Raw genomic sequence first — 15292 nt, forward strand, 5'->3', positions numbered from 1 at the left:
CTCCCCCACCCCAGCTCTGCCGGTGCCCCTCAGCCCCCCTGCTATCCCAGTCTGGGGTCCTCACGTACCTTCCACGGTGACGTTATCCACCGAGAGCTGCAAGCTCTTCCCACGCCGCACAACCCGCACTGTGTGCCACTCATTGTCATTGAGTTTGTGGCCAGCAAAGAGGGTCTCGGGGCCTTTACCTGAATTGGGGACAGGGGCAGGACAGGGGGTTAGTGCTCCAGTAGGGTCGGGGGAATGGGCACAAGGCCTAGACAGCCCCCAGGTGCCAGCCCCTCCCCTGCCTGGCTGGACACATCCTGAACACACACAACCCCCAGTACTCACCCAGCTGGCAGCACCCACCCAGCTCCCCCCACCAACCTCCCCATAACAACTTAGGTAGCATCTCCCCCTCCCCAGATACACACTGAACACACGCAGACACCGCCCCCCCCACCAGACTGCCCCAGCTGACAACAGGCTGGGACTATACAGACCCCCAATATACCCCCCCACCCCCCTACAGCCCATACACTCCCTGATGGCAAAGAGCGTGTATAGGGGGATGGGTGAGGGATGGGGTAGTTCATCACTCCCTCCATTCCTCACCACACTGCACTCCTGCTCTGCAGTTGCTACGCTGGGATGGTGCCCGTGATCTGGAGAGGCTGTGACAGCTGCTGGGGGGAAACTCTGGCTCAGGGCTAGGAAAAGACAGCTCCCCAGGAAATTCAGGCCCAAACCTTACAGCCTGCAACTGCATGCACAGCCCTGAGCACACCCACACCCCACTACAACCCCCTGCTGGGTGTAACCATACACACTCACAGCCCTGAGCACACCCACTCCCCACTACAATCCCCTGCTCGGTGTAACCATACACACTCACAGCCCTGAGCACACCCACACCCCACTACAACCCCCTGCTGGGTGTAACCATACACACTCACAGCCCTGAGCACACCCACTCCCCACTACAATCCCCTGCTCGGTGTAACCATACACACACAGCCCTGAGCACAACTATACCCCACTTCACACCCCAATAGGTGTAACTGCACACAGCCCTGAGCATACCTACAACCCAATACAATCCCCTGCCGGGTGTGCCATATACATAGAGAGCCCTGAGCACACGCACACCCCACTATACCCCCTGCTGGGTATAACCACACTTACACCCCACTGCACACATACCCAACTGGGTATAACTGCATACACACAGCCCTGAGTACACCTACACCCCAATGTACACTACTGCTAGATGCAATTGCACACACGGCCTATAAACACAGAGCACACCTACACTGCTTTATTCAGCTCTCCACCTTGCTAGTCTCTCTCTCTCTCTCACACACACACACAGACCCAAGACATAACAATGAGGATTGATTGCTACTGGAGAATGTGTGTGTGTGTATCACCACCTGCTGGTGAGCAAGAGAACAAGTGAAGAAATGACAGATCATCTTGAAATCCAACCCTGCAGCTCCAGGGAAGTCCCCCAGTCAGAAATGTGGAGCTGGGGACCCCTCAAACCACAGGCTAGGAAAAAAGTAATACCCATAGCTAATCCTAACCCACTATCCCCCCCCCATTAGCACCTCAATTTCTCATTCACCCCCAGCTGGTAGGGGTGACCCAAGAGACCCCCCCCTCTCCTGAATCACCCCCTCCCAACCCATAGTTCCTTAAAGCAGGGTGGAGGCAGAGCTGAGAGCTTGTAAGTGGCTAATGAATCATTACCATATGCAACTAATTCATTGCATGGGAGGGTTCATGCCAGGTCACTTTGCATGGGAGGATGTGGCTATTTAATAGATTTTACCATGCCTATAAATAATTGCATGGGAGTTTAACAGACCCAGGTGGATGTGGTGACAGGAGGGACTCATTTGTATTGCAGTAGGGCCTACATTATTTGCTTTCTAACTACCCCAGGTCTCTATGGGAATGGTTCATTAATTATTATTAATTGTATGGGGGCTAATAAACCCAGCTATCTAGGGAGGACCTTAATTAGTATTCATAATAATTGCATGTGGTAGTAGATAATTAATCAATGGGCATATTAGTTGCATGGGGTGTCAATCCCAGGTATACGGAGAAGGAAAGGGCTAATTATTTGTATTGCAGCAGGACCAACATTAATTGCAAGGCACCAACAACCCCAGGTCTCTGGGAGAATGGTTCATTAGTATTTTGCATACATTAATTGCATGGGGGCTAATAATCCCCAGGTACATAGGGGAGGGGCTAATTAATTATGGTATTTCTACTTGGGCCTAATGCAGAGATGGGCAACTTAAGGTAGCAGAGACCCCAACAGCCCCTCTGGCAGGCTGGCATGGTCCAGGAAGAAGTGACCCCTGCTGTTGTGAGAACATGTGTCAGAGCAGTGAGTCCTGCAGTGACATCCCCATGCTGCATGGCATCACCTCACACACGCCTGCCTGCCATTGCTCAGCTCCACGATCTGTGGGAAGGCAGATGAGCTTGTACCCCTGCCCAGGGACACGTCTTCCTATTAGAAAACACTGGCCACCAGGCCTTCCCAGAGCGAGCCAACTGTAACCAGGGGCAGCTGCCTCTGGCCCTTCCTCCAGCAGGTGTCATGGAGCAGTCTCCTGCTTGGCAGGCCGGCTACAGCCCTATGGCCACCAGTAGTGCAGCCCTGGCCTACGTTATTAATTGCAGGGACTCTAACAACTCTTGATCTATAGGGAGAGGAGGGGCTAAATAATCAGCAGCTATGTGTATTAATAATTGTATGGTTCTAGCAATCCAAGTTCTCTAAGAAAGTGGTTCATTTATTATTATTTTGCATGTTATTAATTGCACAGGGATTGATATCCCCAGCTGGATAGAGAGATGGGCTAATTATTATGTATTTGTATTGCAGAAGGACCTATGTTAATTGCATGGAGGCTAATCAGCCCAGGTTTATAGCGAGTATGGCTAAATGTTATTGTTTATAGTCTGAAGTGTGGTAGTACCCAGATTATTCATTTCTGAGGAGGCAGGTGGATGACAATGGGAAATATTCCTCTCCACACACTCCCGCAGTGCTGGGCACAGTGCAGCAGCAGCCACTGGGTTAGCGGGCTGATGCCACCCCAATTGCCATTACCCCAGGTAAATGAAGCTTGCACAGGTGGGTTCTGCCACCTGGTGAGGAAACCCGGACACTGCAGCTCCTCATCCAGCAATGGAGGCACCCTTTTGCTGGTTGGAATAAAGGACTCTGGGGATCAGGGAAGGATGGTGAGGAGCGGGTGTTCAAGGGATCCTGACCTCGCACAGGTTCCCAAAGCGAAAGAGCCACCTCCTCACCAGAGCTGGGGGAGGGGGGCCTGGTTGTATTTTCCCCACTCCAGCACAGAGATCTCTCCTTCCCTACCCTGGGGGCTACAACATACCTGGGGATAGGGATCCCCCCAGGCCCCACATCTGGGGATGGGGGTTGGAGAGGCAGTGATTAGGGGTGGGGTGAAGGAGTGTATTTCCTCACTGGGTCCCCTCACCTCTAATCACTGCCCCTCTGATCCCCAGCCCCTTTCTACAGATTGCAGTCCTCGCCTCCGTGTCCCCCCATCCCCAGAGCCATGCCATCCCCACCTCATTCCCCATCCCCCCTATCCGCTTTCCACATATCATCCCTACCCTCCCTTCTCATACTCACTCCCAACCCTCACCCACACACCTTTCTGCACTAAGTCTCTGCCCATGGTGTAGGGACCTCCATCATCCTCCCCCACCCCTGGCTCTCCTCCCAATTCCCATCTCAGATATGGCTTCTAGGGCTCATTTGGAGCTGGAACCCACCCACCAAACACCTGGAACTCTTTGTCAGGGTGAATCCTGGCTGGGTTTCCCAGACCCAGGGAGGGGAGCAATACAGTAGTTTAGATCAGGGACTGTATGGGAGACATGGAAATCTGTGTTGGGGCTGGGAGCCCAGACTCCTGGGTTCTCTCCCCAGCTCTGTCTCTGTGATCTTGGGGATTGGTCACTTCTTCCCCTCCTTATGTCTCAGCTTCCCCTTCCATGACCTGGTAGTAAATTCTTCACCTGCCTGGCACCAGGGTGAGTTGTGATTAGGTGTTATCCTCCCACCACATTAGGAACCCACATGCACAAGAGCTGGGGCTTATCCCCACTGTGGGGCCCCACCCCTTTCTAGCCAATGAAATGCCATTGGCCCATCTACGCACCTGAGTCCAAGGGGTGGAGCTCCTCGCTGTCAGGAGATGCATCACACCTGAGGGCTGCATGTCACTGCTTGCACGAGTGCAGCCCTGAACACACGTGAGTGTAACCATGGCTGCCCCCCAGACAGCGCACACATGTGTAACCGTGTGCCCCCCGCCAGTGCACACATGTGTGTAACCATGTGCCCCCCAGCCAGTGCATACACGCATGTAACCATGTGCCCCCCAGCCAGTGCATACACACGTGTAATTGTGTGCCCCTCAGTCAATGCACATGTATATGTAATGGTGTACATCCCTGGCTGGAACATTCATGTAATGGTGTGACACACACCATAGCTGGTACACATGTATGTGTACTGGGTACCTCCCACGACAGTCTTTATGTGGTATAATGTTCCCCTAGCTGGCATGCATACATGTATTTGGATCAGTTCTCTGGCCAGTGTGCATACCAGTGTCCCCCTGCTGGAAGGAGTAAGATCTACTCTCCTCAGTGTGTGTGTGTGTTGCCATCTACGTGAGTGAATGTGACCTGCTGCATGGGGGTGTGGTGGTTTGGTGCAATTGTGCTTTTGTGAATCTCTTTGTTTATGTGTGATAAGTGTGAAAGTTTGTGTATTTGTGTGTGTAGCTGATTGTGTGTGTCTAGGGCAGACTGTGGTGTGGCTGTGTGGTGTTGTGGCTGGGTGAGTCTATGTAACCATGTGTTGCTTGTGCATGTGGTGTGTGTTGTGGGCACAGAAAGAAGGACCAAGGTGCTGTGCTGCCCTGCACCTATCATCCCAAAGCAAGGTGCCAGTCACTTACCACCAGGGCTTTGCCACTCGTCTGTGGGGACACAGGTATGTGTGTTTAATTTGCCCTTACCCCCAGATCTGCTGAGCAGCTCCGTGCTGGGCAGGGCGAGAACCATGAACTAGAGACTCCCCCTCAGTTGCTTTCAGTAGGGGGGCTTATAACACCCCATAGTGTGTTTCCAAATCCAACCTGCAGGGGCAGTGGTGCACATAGGCTGCAGGGAGGAGGGCAGTGTGTCAACAGTGCCCGAGGGGCCAAGCCATGGGGTGGGGGGAAATAGCAGGTCCTGTCTTGGGGTGTTCCAGGCCCACCTGGGGATGGGGTGCAGGGCAATTCCTAGCCAACCCTCCCACCCTATATGAGGCTCTGTAAGCATCAAGCATGCATTAGGAGTATAAAGCTCAGACATGCACCTACAGGGCAGGTGCAGTCAGTCTGAGGCAAGGGGAAACTGAGGCAAGGAGCAGTGAAGTGACTCATTTTAAGGTGACACGCTAAAATGGGCAGCACTGGGGATAAAACCTAGGAGTCCTGACTCCCAGTCCGCTGCTCTAGCCACCAGACCTCATGTGTCTCCCTGAACAAGGGTAGAACTCAGAAGTTCTGACTCAGCCCTTCTGCACTAACCCCTATACTCACTCCCTTCTCAGAGCTGAAAACAGTACCCAGTTCTACCTCCCCGCCCACACACGCTAACTGCTAGACACCATTGTCCTCCCAGAGCCAGGAATAGTACCCAGGAGTCCCAGCTCCTCCACGTCTTCTGTGCAGCGTCATAGCAAATCAGCTACAGACATACGCCTGTCACCTCTCCATTAGGATTGACCCCCAAAATTCACCCGGTTCATTTAACGAGCAGAAGAGAGAGAACATGAAATAAAAACCCCAAAGGTAAAGAAGTGACTTACTGGGGTTACAGCCTATCCTGACACAGTCTGAGACGGGGGCCAGGGTGATGGGGGAGTAGGGGAAGAGAGAAGAGAACGCAACAGTTTTACATCCTTCAAAGTTACTTCTGCAAACAACCATCCAATTCACAGCCCACCATCCGGGGACAGACGTGGGTCAAGGCGGCCATTTGGAGCCCAGGGGAACGGAAGCCTCTCACACTGAGGAAGAGAACCCCAAATTTGGTAGGAACTGGTCCCTTAAAGGTATCCCACCTACAGCCCCAAACTACCTTCCTGGCCACCAGTGGGACTGCATCATTTCTTGTTGCATATGATAACTGGACTGTGTCTGTACAGCACCTGGTGCAACCAAGATGGGGGCTCACAGGCACTTCTGCAATGCAAGTCATAAACAGTCATTCTAACAATGATGCAGCAGGGCTGCATTGTGCCACGTGCTGGACAGACATCGAACAAAAAGCCAGTCTCTACTCCCAAAGAGCTTCCAATCTCCAGCCTTGGCTACACAAACAAGTTGTCTTGCTTTAGCTTCCCCAGCCTAAAGCGGAACAGTGTTGCCTAATGTGGATGTGGTTGTACCAGTATAAATGTGCATAGCTATTCCTGTAGAGGCACGGAACAAGCTTTTCTGATACGAGTTTGTCCGCATGGGGAAATTCCCCGGCAGAGCTTGGCAAGCAGAGTAATTATCCCAGAATAAAATCACTTTTATTCCAGAACAGAGTGTCCATACGGGGAGTTAATAATTAACAATAACCATTCTGCTGTAGCTATGCCAGGAAATTTCCCCATGTGGACAGGTCCTAAGGCACCTTTATCCTGGTATAACTGCGTCCCCACTTGCGGAGATTGTAGACCTGAATTAGTCTGTTAAAGGGAATTGGCCTGAGCTGGTTTATAAAGGAAACTGGCCTAAACCAGTTTAGGAAGCAGATTGACGCTGTTCGGGGGAGGGGAGGACCGGCAATGAGGAGTCTGATGAGGAAGCTGACCAGAAACAGGGTCACAGAAAGGTCCCGGTTTACTGGGTTTCTAACTGGGTTTGTCAAACTGGATTTGGATGAAGCTTTACAGTCCCAGCTCAAGGTAGGATGTTGGCCCAGCTAGGCTTGGGAAACTGAGCCAGGACCTGGACTGGGACCTAATTCCTCAGATCAGTCTGAATCCCATCTACAAGGACTGACATGTTTAAACCAGTTTAGTAGGAACTGGTTCGGACAGTGGATTAGCCCAGAATCACTTTAGAAAGTGGACTAACTTGGAACCAGTTTAGAAAGTGTATTGGCCACATCTGTGACAGGTATGGGCTAAGCTGAGATTTCTCTTTTTTGCGGGAGAGGAAAGGTTTATAACCTTTAACGGGTTCACAGTCAATTCCCGCCACCTCATGGGGCTCATTCTCCTCTCCGCACTTTGTTGGGATAATCCCCACCCCTCTGACAAATGGCCACCTTGCAAACACCAGCCGTGCAGCAGGCAATGTGGGGGATGCACCCCCCCTTCTTCCTCCCCGACCCTGGCACCCCAAACAGTGCCACAAGGAAGATAAAAACAAGGGGGGTTAACCCCTGCTGAGCAGCCCCATGCTGAGATGCATGGGGGGCACCTCCTCTCCCCTTCACTCCCCCAACCAGGGTCCCCCTGCACCCAGCATGGATTAGGGGGCCAAGCTTGCTACCACCTCCATCTTCCTTGGGCAGCCCTGGAACCGTGCAGAGATCAGGGAACATTAGACCCAGCACCAATGCATTCGGAGAGGGGCCAGCACTGAAAAATTTGGGGTGGTGAAGGGAATGAGGGTGCTGGGGGGGTCTATGGAGGGTGGCTGGAATTTGGGGGGTTACCTAGCAAATGCAGCTCAGGGTGGACTCTTACCCCTCTTTCTGGGGTTCCCCAGTGCCCCACTCTGGCCCCCAGGAGACTGTTCCTTATGGTGGCATGCACATTATGGTATCCTCCACGTTATCTGGCAGACCCGATTTCATAGCTCCTCTGGAACTGGGGGAACAAATTAAAGGGGCATGGGGAGGACCATGGGGATTCTAGCGTGTTGATTGCACCCCATGAATAGGTGATGTGGTAGCAGGGCCCAGAGATTCTGGGGTGTCAATCATGACCCCATGGATGCGGGGGTCATATACAGATTCTGGGGTGCCAACAATGCCCGCAAATCTGGGGGAGGGGCATTATGTGAAGCTGGGGGTGCTGTACAGCACAGGGGCATCTCTTGGGTCCATACGGATGACATCAGTGTCCCACTATAGAGGTGTCCCACACCCCAAGATAGCCAGAAGGGAAGAAGTTAAGGGAGTGGTGGGGTACACTGTGCCACCCCAGATCTGCCCTCCGTTACCTAGAAGGTTGGGGGGAGCTCTTGCCATTCCCTGATCTCTGCTGTGGACAGGAGGTTCTGGGTTCCCTGGGAAGAAAGGAGAGGGGGCCCCATTCCCACAGGCTACACGGCTGGGTCTGATGCACGTCGTCAACCACAACAGAACAGTGGGGCGCAAACAGGCACGGGACCAAAGAGCCAATGGGGGAGCCCAAGGGGGTGAGAAATGAGTGGAAGGAAGTAACTCCATGGGGGGAGAGGAATGGAGGAGGGAGGGAAAGGGGGTAACCTCATGGGGAAAAGGGAGGTAATCTCATGGGGGATGGAAAGATGAGGGCAGGTGAGGCAGGGGGAAGGAGGTGTGGTGTTTGGAAGTGCAGTATGTCCACAGGGAGTTGTGCTGAGGTTGGAGGGATGTGGGACAGCTGTAGGTTTTGTTGAGGGGGGCGCTGTGGATCTTCAGGATTTTGGGGTGGAGTAAGGGGGTTGTGGAGATGGGGTGGGGGCCTGGGGGTCTGCAGAGGTTTGGGGGCCTGGGGATATGTGGATGGGATTTGAGGGATTGTGAAGATAGGGTGACGGTCTGTGGGTCTGCAGAGGTTTGGGGGGTTGGGGATGCGGTGAAGGATGTGGAGATAGGGTTTGGGGGGGTTGTGGATGGGCAGAGTTTGGGAGGAAGTGGGGGAATGAGAGGGTGGGGTAAAGGTTGCAGGGTTTGGTCCCGGCTGCTGCTTGCTGGGCTGGCAGAGTCTGCGCCGATGAAGGGTTAAAAACAGTGAGCTGGAAATCACTCTGAACCCTTCCAGGCCTTTAGAAAGGTGGGGAGCTCTTCCTGCTCAGGCCCACCAACTCCTGCCAGCCAATGGGGTGCCAGTGAGTTGAAGGGCCCCTCTCGCCCCATTGGCCAGGCGCAGTGGAGATAGCGGGTCCCATGCTGGACAGGGAGCCGCCCTCTGGCACCAAGGCCAAACTGGATGCGAAGGTGAATCCCCCTTGGAAAAGGGGGTGTCTTTCTAAAGACCAGATGGGCGCAAGAGAGCTCCAAAGCGGGGGATGACCCCTCAGCACAGGTGCACCTTAGGGTCACCTCTTCCCAGGGGACACCTGGAACCAGCTGCCAAGAGGGAGGGGATGACCCCTAGGGAGCTGGTTAGCCCCCTCAGCACTGGGGCATCCCCAGGTCGGGGGGTGGTTACCTAGGTTGACAGTGAGCTTCATCTGCCCGCCGTCAAGCTCGAGGCGCAGGGTGTCGGCCGACTCCTTGGAGGTGGTGGCCAGCATGAAGCCATAGGCCCGCTGGGACATGAACCGCAGAGACACATCCTCAGCCTCCGTGTGCATCACCCCTGGCAGCATGATCTTCATGTACATGCTGCCATCATAACTCAGCACTGTGGCCTCTGAGGGGTAGAGGGCAATGAGGGGTGGCGGTGCAGGGGAATGGGGGTAGGAGAGAGATGGTGAAAAAAGAACAGGAATGGGGTGGGGGGAGAGAGAACATGTGTTAGGTTTTGCCTTACATCCAATACCCAGAGAGCCCCTCCTCCCAGTCCCAACCCCCTCCAGCCCTCCATGCAGAACCCAGGAGTCCTGACTCCCAGCCTCCCTGCTCTAACCACTACACTTCACTCCCCTCCCCTCCCACAGCCAGGCATGGAACCCAGGAGTCCTGATTAGAGCTGGGCAAAGGTTTTAAGGCAAATAGTTTATTAACCCCAAAACGCAGCTTTGGTCAACCCCAAACTCTTTGCAAATTTCACCGAATAGTTTAAGAGAAAACAAATGTAGGGGCTAGGCTCATAGTGGGACTTTGGTACCATTCACAAAACTGCAGCTGGAGGCAGAGGTGATGACTTCTAGCCCAGTGGTTAGAGCACTCACCTGGGTTGGGGGAAGCCCCTCTGGATGAGCGACCTAACCGCAGGTCTTCCCACTCCAGGTGAATGCCCCAATACCTAGCTACAGGCTATTCTGGGGTGGGTTTCTCCCCATCTGGCCTGTTGGAGCTGTGCCACTTTGTATAAATAGTGCATTCGTTGGAGCAAGGACTGGAACCCAGGGCTCTCTCATTCCGGGTGAGTGTGCTGACCATGGGGCTAAAAGTTATAGGGGAGGCACCCCTCCATACTCCTCCTTCAGCTGTTTTAGGCGTCCAGCCCTTTAAAGATGTCACCAAACAGCCCATTGCGTTCACCCCAGACAGACTTATTGTTGACTTTTGGAGTGGTTGCAAATTCCAGGAAAGTTCCAATTCCCTTTGACCCAAACTCACTTCTTTCCCTGATTTTTCAGAGCTGCCAGTGAGCTGAGGAATCAGCTTTTCACCAGCTCTGTCCTGATGCCAGGGCCCATCTGTCTCACTAAGAGGCACTGGTGGCACCATGTTTCCCATGACTGATCCTAACACAGAGATCCCACCTGCAGTTGGGGCAGGTAGCCTCCTGGATTCCTTCCTCACCTGTTCCATGCCCGCTAACCTCTCCCACACCCTGCCTGGGTACCCAGTGCCCCCCATAGCCTCCTCACCATTCCCACACCCTGCCCAGGTACCCCGTTCCCCCCAGAGCCTCCTCACCATTCCCACATCCTGCTTAGGTTTCCCATTCCCCCCACAGCCTCCTCACCATTCCCACACCCTGCCCTGGTACCCAGTGCCCCCCATGCCCTGCTAACCTCTCCCACACCCTGTCCGGGTACCTAGTGCCCCCCATAGCCTCTTCACTATTCCCACACCCTGCCCATGTACCTAGTGCCCCCCATAGCCTCCTCACCATTCCCACACCTTGCCCTGGTACCCAGTGCCCCCATAGCCTCCTCACCTCTCCCACACCCTGCCCTGGTACCCAGTGCCCCCCATGCCCTGCTAACCTCTCCCACACCCTGTCCGGGTACCCAGTGCCCCCCATAGCCTCCTCACCATTCCCACACCCTGCCCTGGTACCCCATGCCCCCCATAGTCCCCTCATCACTCTCACACGCTGCTCAGGTACCCAGTGCTCCCCATGCTCCCTCATCACTCACACACTCTGCCCAGGTACCCAGTGCCCCCCATATCCCTTCATCACTCCCACATGCTGCCCAGGTACCCAGTGCCCCCCATATCCCTTCTTCATTCACACACCCTGGCCAGGTACCCAGTGCCCCCAGGACCCCCTCACCTCTCTCGCACACTCTGCCCAGGTAGCCAGTGCCAAGGCAGTCACAGACGAAGCGGTTCCAGCCCTCACGGCAGACCCCCCCATTGCGGCAGGGTGCACTGCTGCACTGCTTGAGGGTCTCCCGGGAGCAGAAGCTGGAGACGCCAGGCACACTCTGCACCTCGGCCAGGCGCCGCACATCCCGGCTCTTGCCGTCAATGAAGAGGTCCCGCACGCATCCCACATAGCCGTAGTTGAGGAAGGCAGTCCACACCTCAGGGGGTAGGATCAAGTCCAGCCGGTTCTCGGGAAGGCCCCCCAGGTACATCTCACTGTCCAGGTCCAGGATCTCGCTCTCCCCACTGGCCAGGAATGGTATGCTGCGGCTATTCACTGAGATGGAGCCTGTGGTGGGGAGCCCGGCACCACAGGCCATTACTGGGCTGCCTGGGCAGCAGACACCACACCAGCAAAGCCCAGTGGGGAGCGGAAGGTGGTGCTCACAGAGAGATCCCCACACACATGCACACAATACTAACAGGGGTCAGGTTAAACCTTGTTGTTCTGGGTTGGATGTAGTTGCTGCCCTTCATTTAAGGTAGTTGTAAAAAGCCATTAAGCTCCTTTATGGCAGCAGGCATTAGGGATTATGTATATTATGTATGAACTATGAGAATGACTAGTACCTAATCTCATGCTTCAGCTGGCTGCCTGAAAGGGTCAGGAAAGATTTTTTTCCCCTAACACACACGTTGTAATGTGTGGCTTTTTTTCCCCTTTCTCTGAAGCATCAGCCAGAGTTGGAGATGGTCCCCTGAGGTGGGCCCGTGCTCTCAGGTGGTGTAGACAATCCTCTGTTTTAGTTGCCTGGCTGGTGGGTCTTGCTGACATGCTCAGAGACTAACTGATCACCAGATGTGGGGTCAGGAAGGAATTTTCCCCAGGTCAAATTCGCAGAAACTTTTGGGGATTTTACCCTCCTCTACAGCATGGGTCATGGGTCACCTGCTGAGCATCTCAACTAGTCAATTCCCTACCACTGCTGGGACTTCAGGCATTGATGTCCTCTCAGTCTCTCTTGTTCTCTGTCTGGGGCTCACAACAGATTAGCATCCTGAGGACTGAAATGCTTTGGTTTAACTGAAGTCATGGGGCTCAACAGAGGGGTATTTAATGGAATTTAATAGCCGGAGCTATCAAGAGGTCAGACTGATTGTTCTAATGGTCTCTTCTGGCTTTAAACTCTAAGGAACAAGCAGCTGAAACAAGTGATCTTCATCCCAAACACAGGCAGAGTCACTGCCCAAAACAAAGACAAATGCAAAGCACACGCAGGTGGAAGGGTTTCACTGGCTGTTGCTTTGTGGAGGTGTGTGTGTGTGGAAGCAGAAAAACCAGAGGAGTGGAGAGAAGGCAGCAAGGAAGCACCAGACAAACCATGGAAGCACTGCAAATGGGACCTGAGAAGAAGCCAAGACAGAGAACTTTTGCACCAAGTGCTGGCTAGACAGGGGCTTGGAGCTGCGAGCAAAGAAACTGTCTCCTGTTGTTGGATTCCTGCCTTGCAGAGAGAAACAGGACTTTGTACATTCCTTGAAAATAAACAGGATTACATGATAGATACCTGACTCCACCACCAATTTCTCCTACTAACTGGAACAACGAGGTGTGTACTGAATTTTTAGTTAATTCTCAGGTCAAAAAGGGGTAACTGGTATCAGGAGCAGGATCCAGTTTCCAAGAAGAGAAACTGTGAGCTGGTCTTTCTTTTTAACCAAGATGGAACAAATGATGGAGGTGCTCACAGAATTCAAAGGTGGCCAAAAGAATTTAAAACAAAGATCACAAAGATCATAGGCATCACAAAAAGAATTAAAGCAGCATCTGGAGGTTTCCCAGAAAGGGCTGAGAGACGACTTGTAGGCAAAGAGCAAATCTTTGTTGAAGCAACAGTTACAAAGTGCCGGCCAGACTGGGAAGCCCAGCTGTAACACTCCCAGACTGGAATGGCCAGGCCAGATGGATAAATAAGGTGACCAGCAACTTGACTGCCACAGACCAGAAAGTTTTCCATAAAATAGATGAGGCCAGGGAAGCTTTAGACAACTTGGAACATGCTAACAGAATGAGCTGCAGCAAGAACTTAGGGAGCTGAGAAATCACCTTGAGAAGGAAATCAAAAGGGCATGGGCCACAGTGGAAATCAGAGGCCTGGATTTGGAACGGGGCTAGTCAGAAGACTTGGGTAAGACCAGACATTCTACCTTGTTTGTAACCCCCAGAGAGAAGAGATTGAATTGTCTCAGCTCAATAATGCAAAACCCCGCAGTGATGAAGTGGGAATTTTCTGTAAATATTTTGTATGAATACTATGTGTGCCTCAGTTTCCCCACAGGCTGCACTGTCACCTAGGGGGTGAAAAAGGGCTGTTTACTCTCAGGCAGGCTGCCACACAGATGTGGCTGATGTCTAGCGGTCTCAAGTTTGAGGCCCATGTCATTAGAGAGTCCATGAAGACAACAGCAAAGCCAACCCCCAGGACATTTGCTACCTTACAACCATGGATGGTCCACTCTCCGCAAGAAGCCAGACACATTTGATCAGCTGGCCAACAACGGACTGAAGAGGAGGTAGGTGGGACTGGCTCAGGAATTTGGACAAAGGGGGACAGAGTGAGAGCCAAGGGGGGGGAACACACCGCTTGATGTGGCCCTGGGCTAACCCAAATGGAGCACGCTGTAACTTTCTTTTCTCTATGCTAACCAAGGACTTTCTATGCTGTGTTCCAGACATGTGATAATGCTGCCTAAGAGTCACTGCGGATGCTGAAGGTGTGGGTGCATTGCTCCGTTTGGGTGTACAAGTCTCTCCAAGGTGTCCAACTCAGGTGGGCTCACTGAAGGGAGCTCATGGCGTGAAGCAGGGGTGGTGAAGGCTCTGAGATTCGGTCGAAGGAGGCAGTGAAGCCAACTGGTTTACCCCTGTAAAAAGACCTAAGAGTGGATCTAGCACACTGAAGGGTTCCTACCAGAGACAGTTCCAAAGCTGTTCAGAACACCAGATCTGTGGATCCATGAAACCCACTTACTATCTTTGATGGAAAAACCTAATGCCAGGCTTATTTGGCTCAATTCAACATCATACGAATGGCTGAGATGGACAAAAAGGGCGGGGGGGGGGGGGCTAATAGCCAGCCTGAGTGGCCCAGTTCTGATAGTGCTACAGAACTTAGCCCCAGAAAACAAACTGAGTTGTCCAGATCTGAAACAATCCCTTGATATGTGGCCTGAATCATAGAATAATAGAATATTAGGATTGGAAGAGACCTCAGGAGGTCATCTAGTCCAACCCCCTGCTCAAAGCAGGACCAACCCCAACTAAATCATCCCAGGCAGGGCTTTGTCAAGCCAGGCCTTAAAAACCTCTAAGGATGGAGATTCCACCACTGAAGCCAGCCATCATTCTGAGATGTCCAAGTAGGGTTGCCAACAGTCCCTTATTACAAGGGACGTCCCTTATTTTTTCACCTCTATACAATAAGATTGGGAGTTGCTGAGTGCTGCAAAAAGCAGCAAGAAATACCCCCATGAATGTAGGTGACCTCTACTTATTATTATTATGAATAATAATAATTAATACTAATGATAAAAATACTGGGAGGAGAGGTGGGGTGGAGTGCTAAGAAAACAGTCCCTTATTTTTGAAATACAATACGTCCAAGGCACAGCCAAGAGTTAGGCCATGTCTACATTAACACTCATGTCAGCAAAACTTACGTTGCTTGGGTTATGAAAAAACACCTCCCTGAGCGACATAAATTTCGCCAGCATAAGTGGTAGTGTGCAGAACGCCATGTCGGTGGGAGAGCTTCTCCTGCCAACACAGATACCACTACTTGTTGAGGTGGTTTTA

At 52.7% G+C, this 15292-nt stretch overlaps 1 protein-coding gene across 25 annotated transcripts in view; it reads right to left on the reverse strand.

Annotated features, from left to right (window-relative positions):
• NRXN2 (neurexin 2) overlaps positions 1-15292 on the reverse strand; it is a 274548-nt gene that overhangs the window by 132149 nt on the left and 127107 nt on the right. For 22 of the 25 annotated variants that reach the window (XM_073351968.1, XM_073351963.1, XM_073351962.1 and 19 more), the window contains 4 exons: positions 11402-11785; positions 9440-9643; positions 5909-5935; positions 69-188 (listed from right to left, as the gene is read on the reverse strand). In XM_073351968.1, coding sequence (XP_073208069.1) covers positions 69-188; positions 5909-5935; positions 9440-9643; positions 11402-11785 — 735 coding nt within the window. The remainder of the gene's footprint in view (positions 1-68; positions 189-5908; positions 5936-9439; positions 9644-11401; positions 11786-15292) is intronic. The other 3 variants (XM_073351981.1, XM_073351971.1, XM_073351961.1) reach the window with 1 other exon arrangement.

This window comes from Lepidochelys kempii, chromosome 7, assembly GCF_965140265.1.
Source record: "Lepidochelys kempii isolate rLepKem1 chromosome 7, rLepKem1.hap2, whole genome shotgun sequence".
In the NCBI taxonomy this organism is placed as follows: Eukaryota; Metazoa; Chordata; order Testudines; family Cheloniidae; genus Lepidochelys; species Lepidochelys kempii.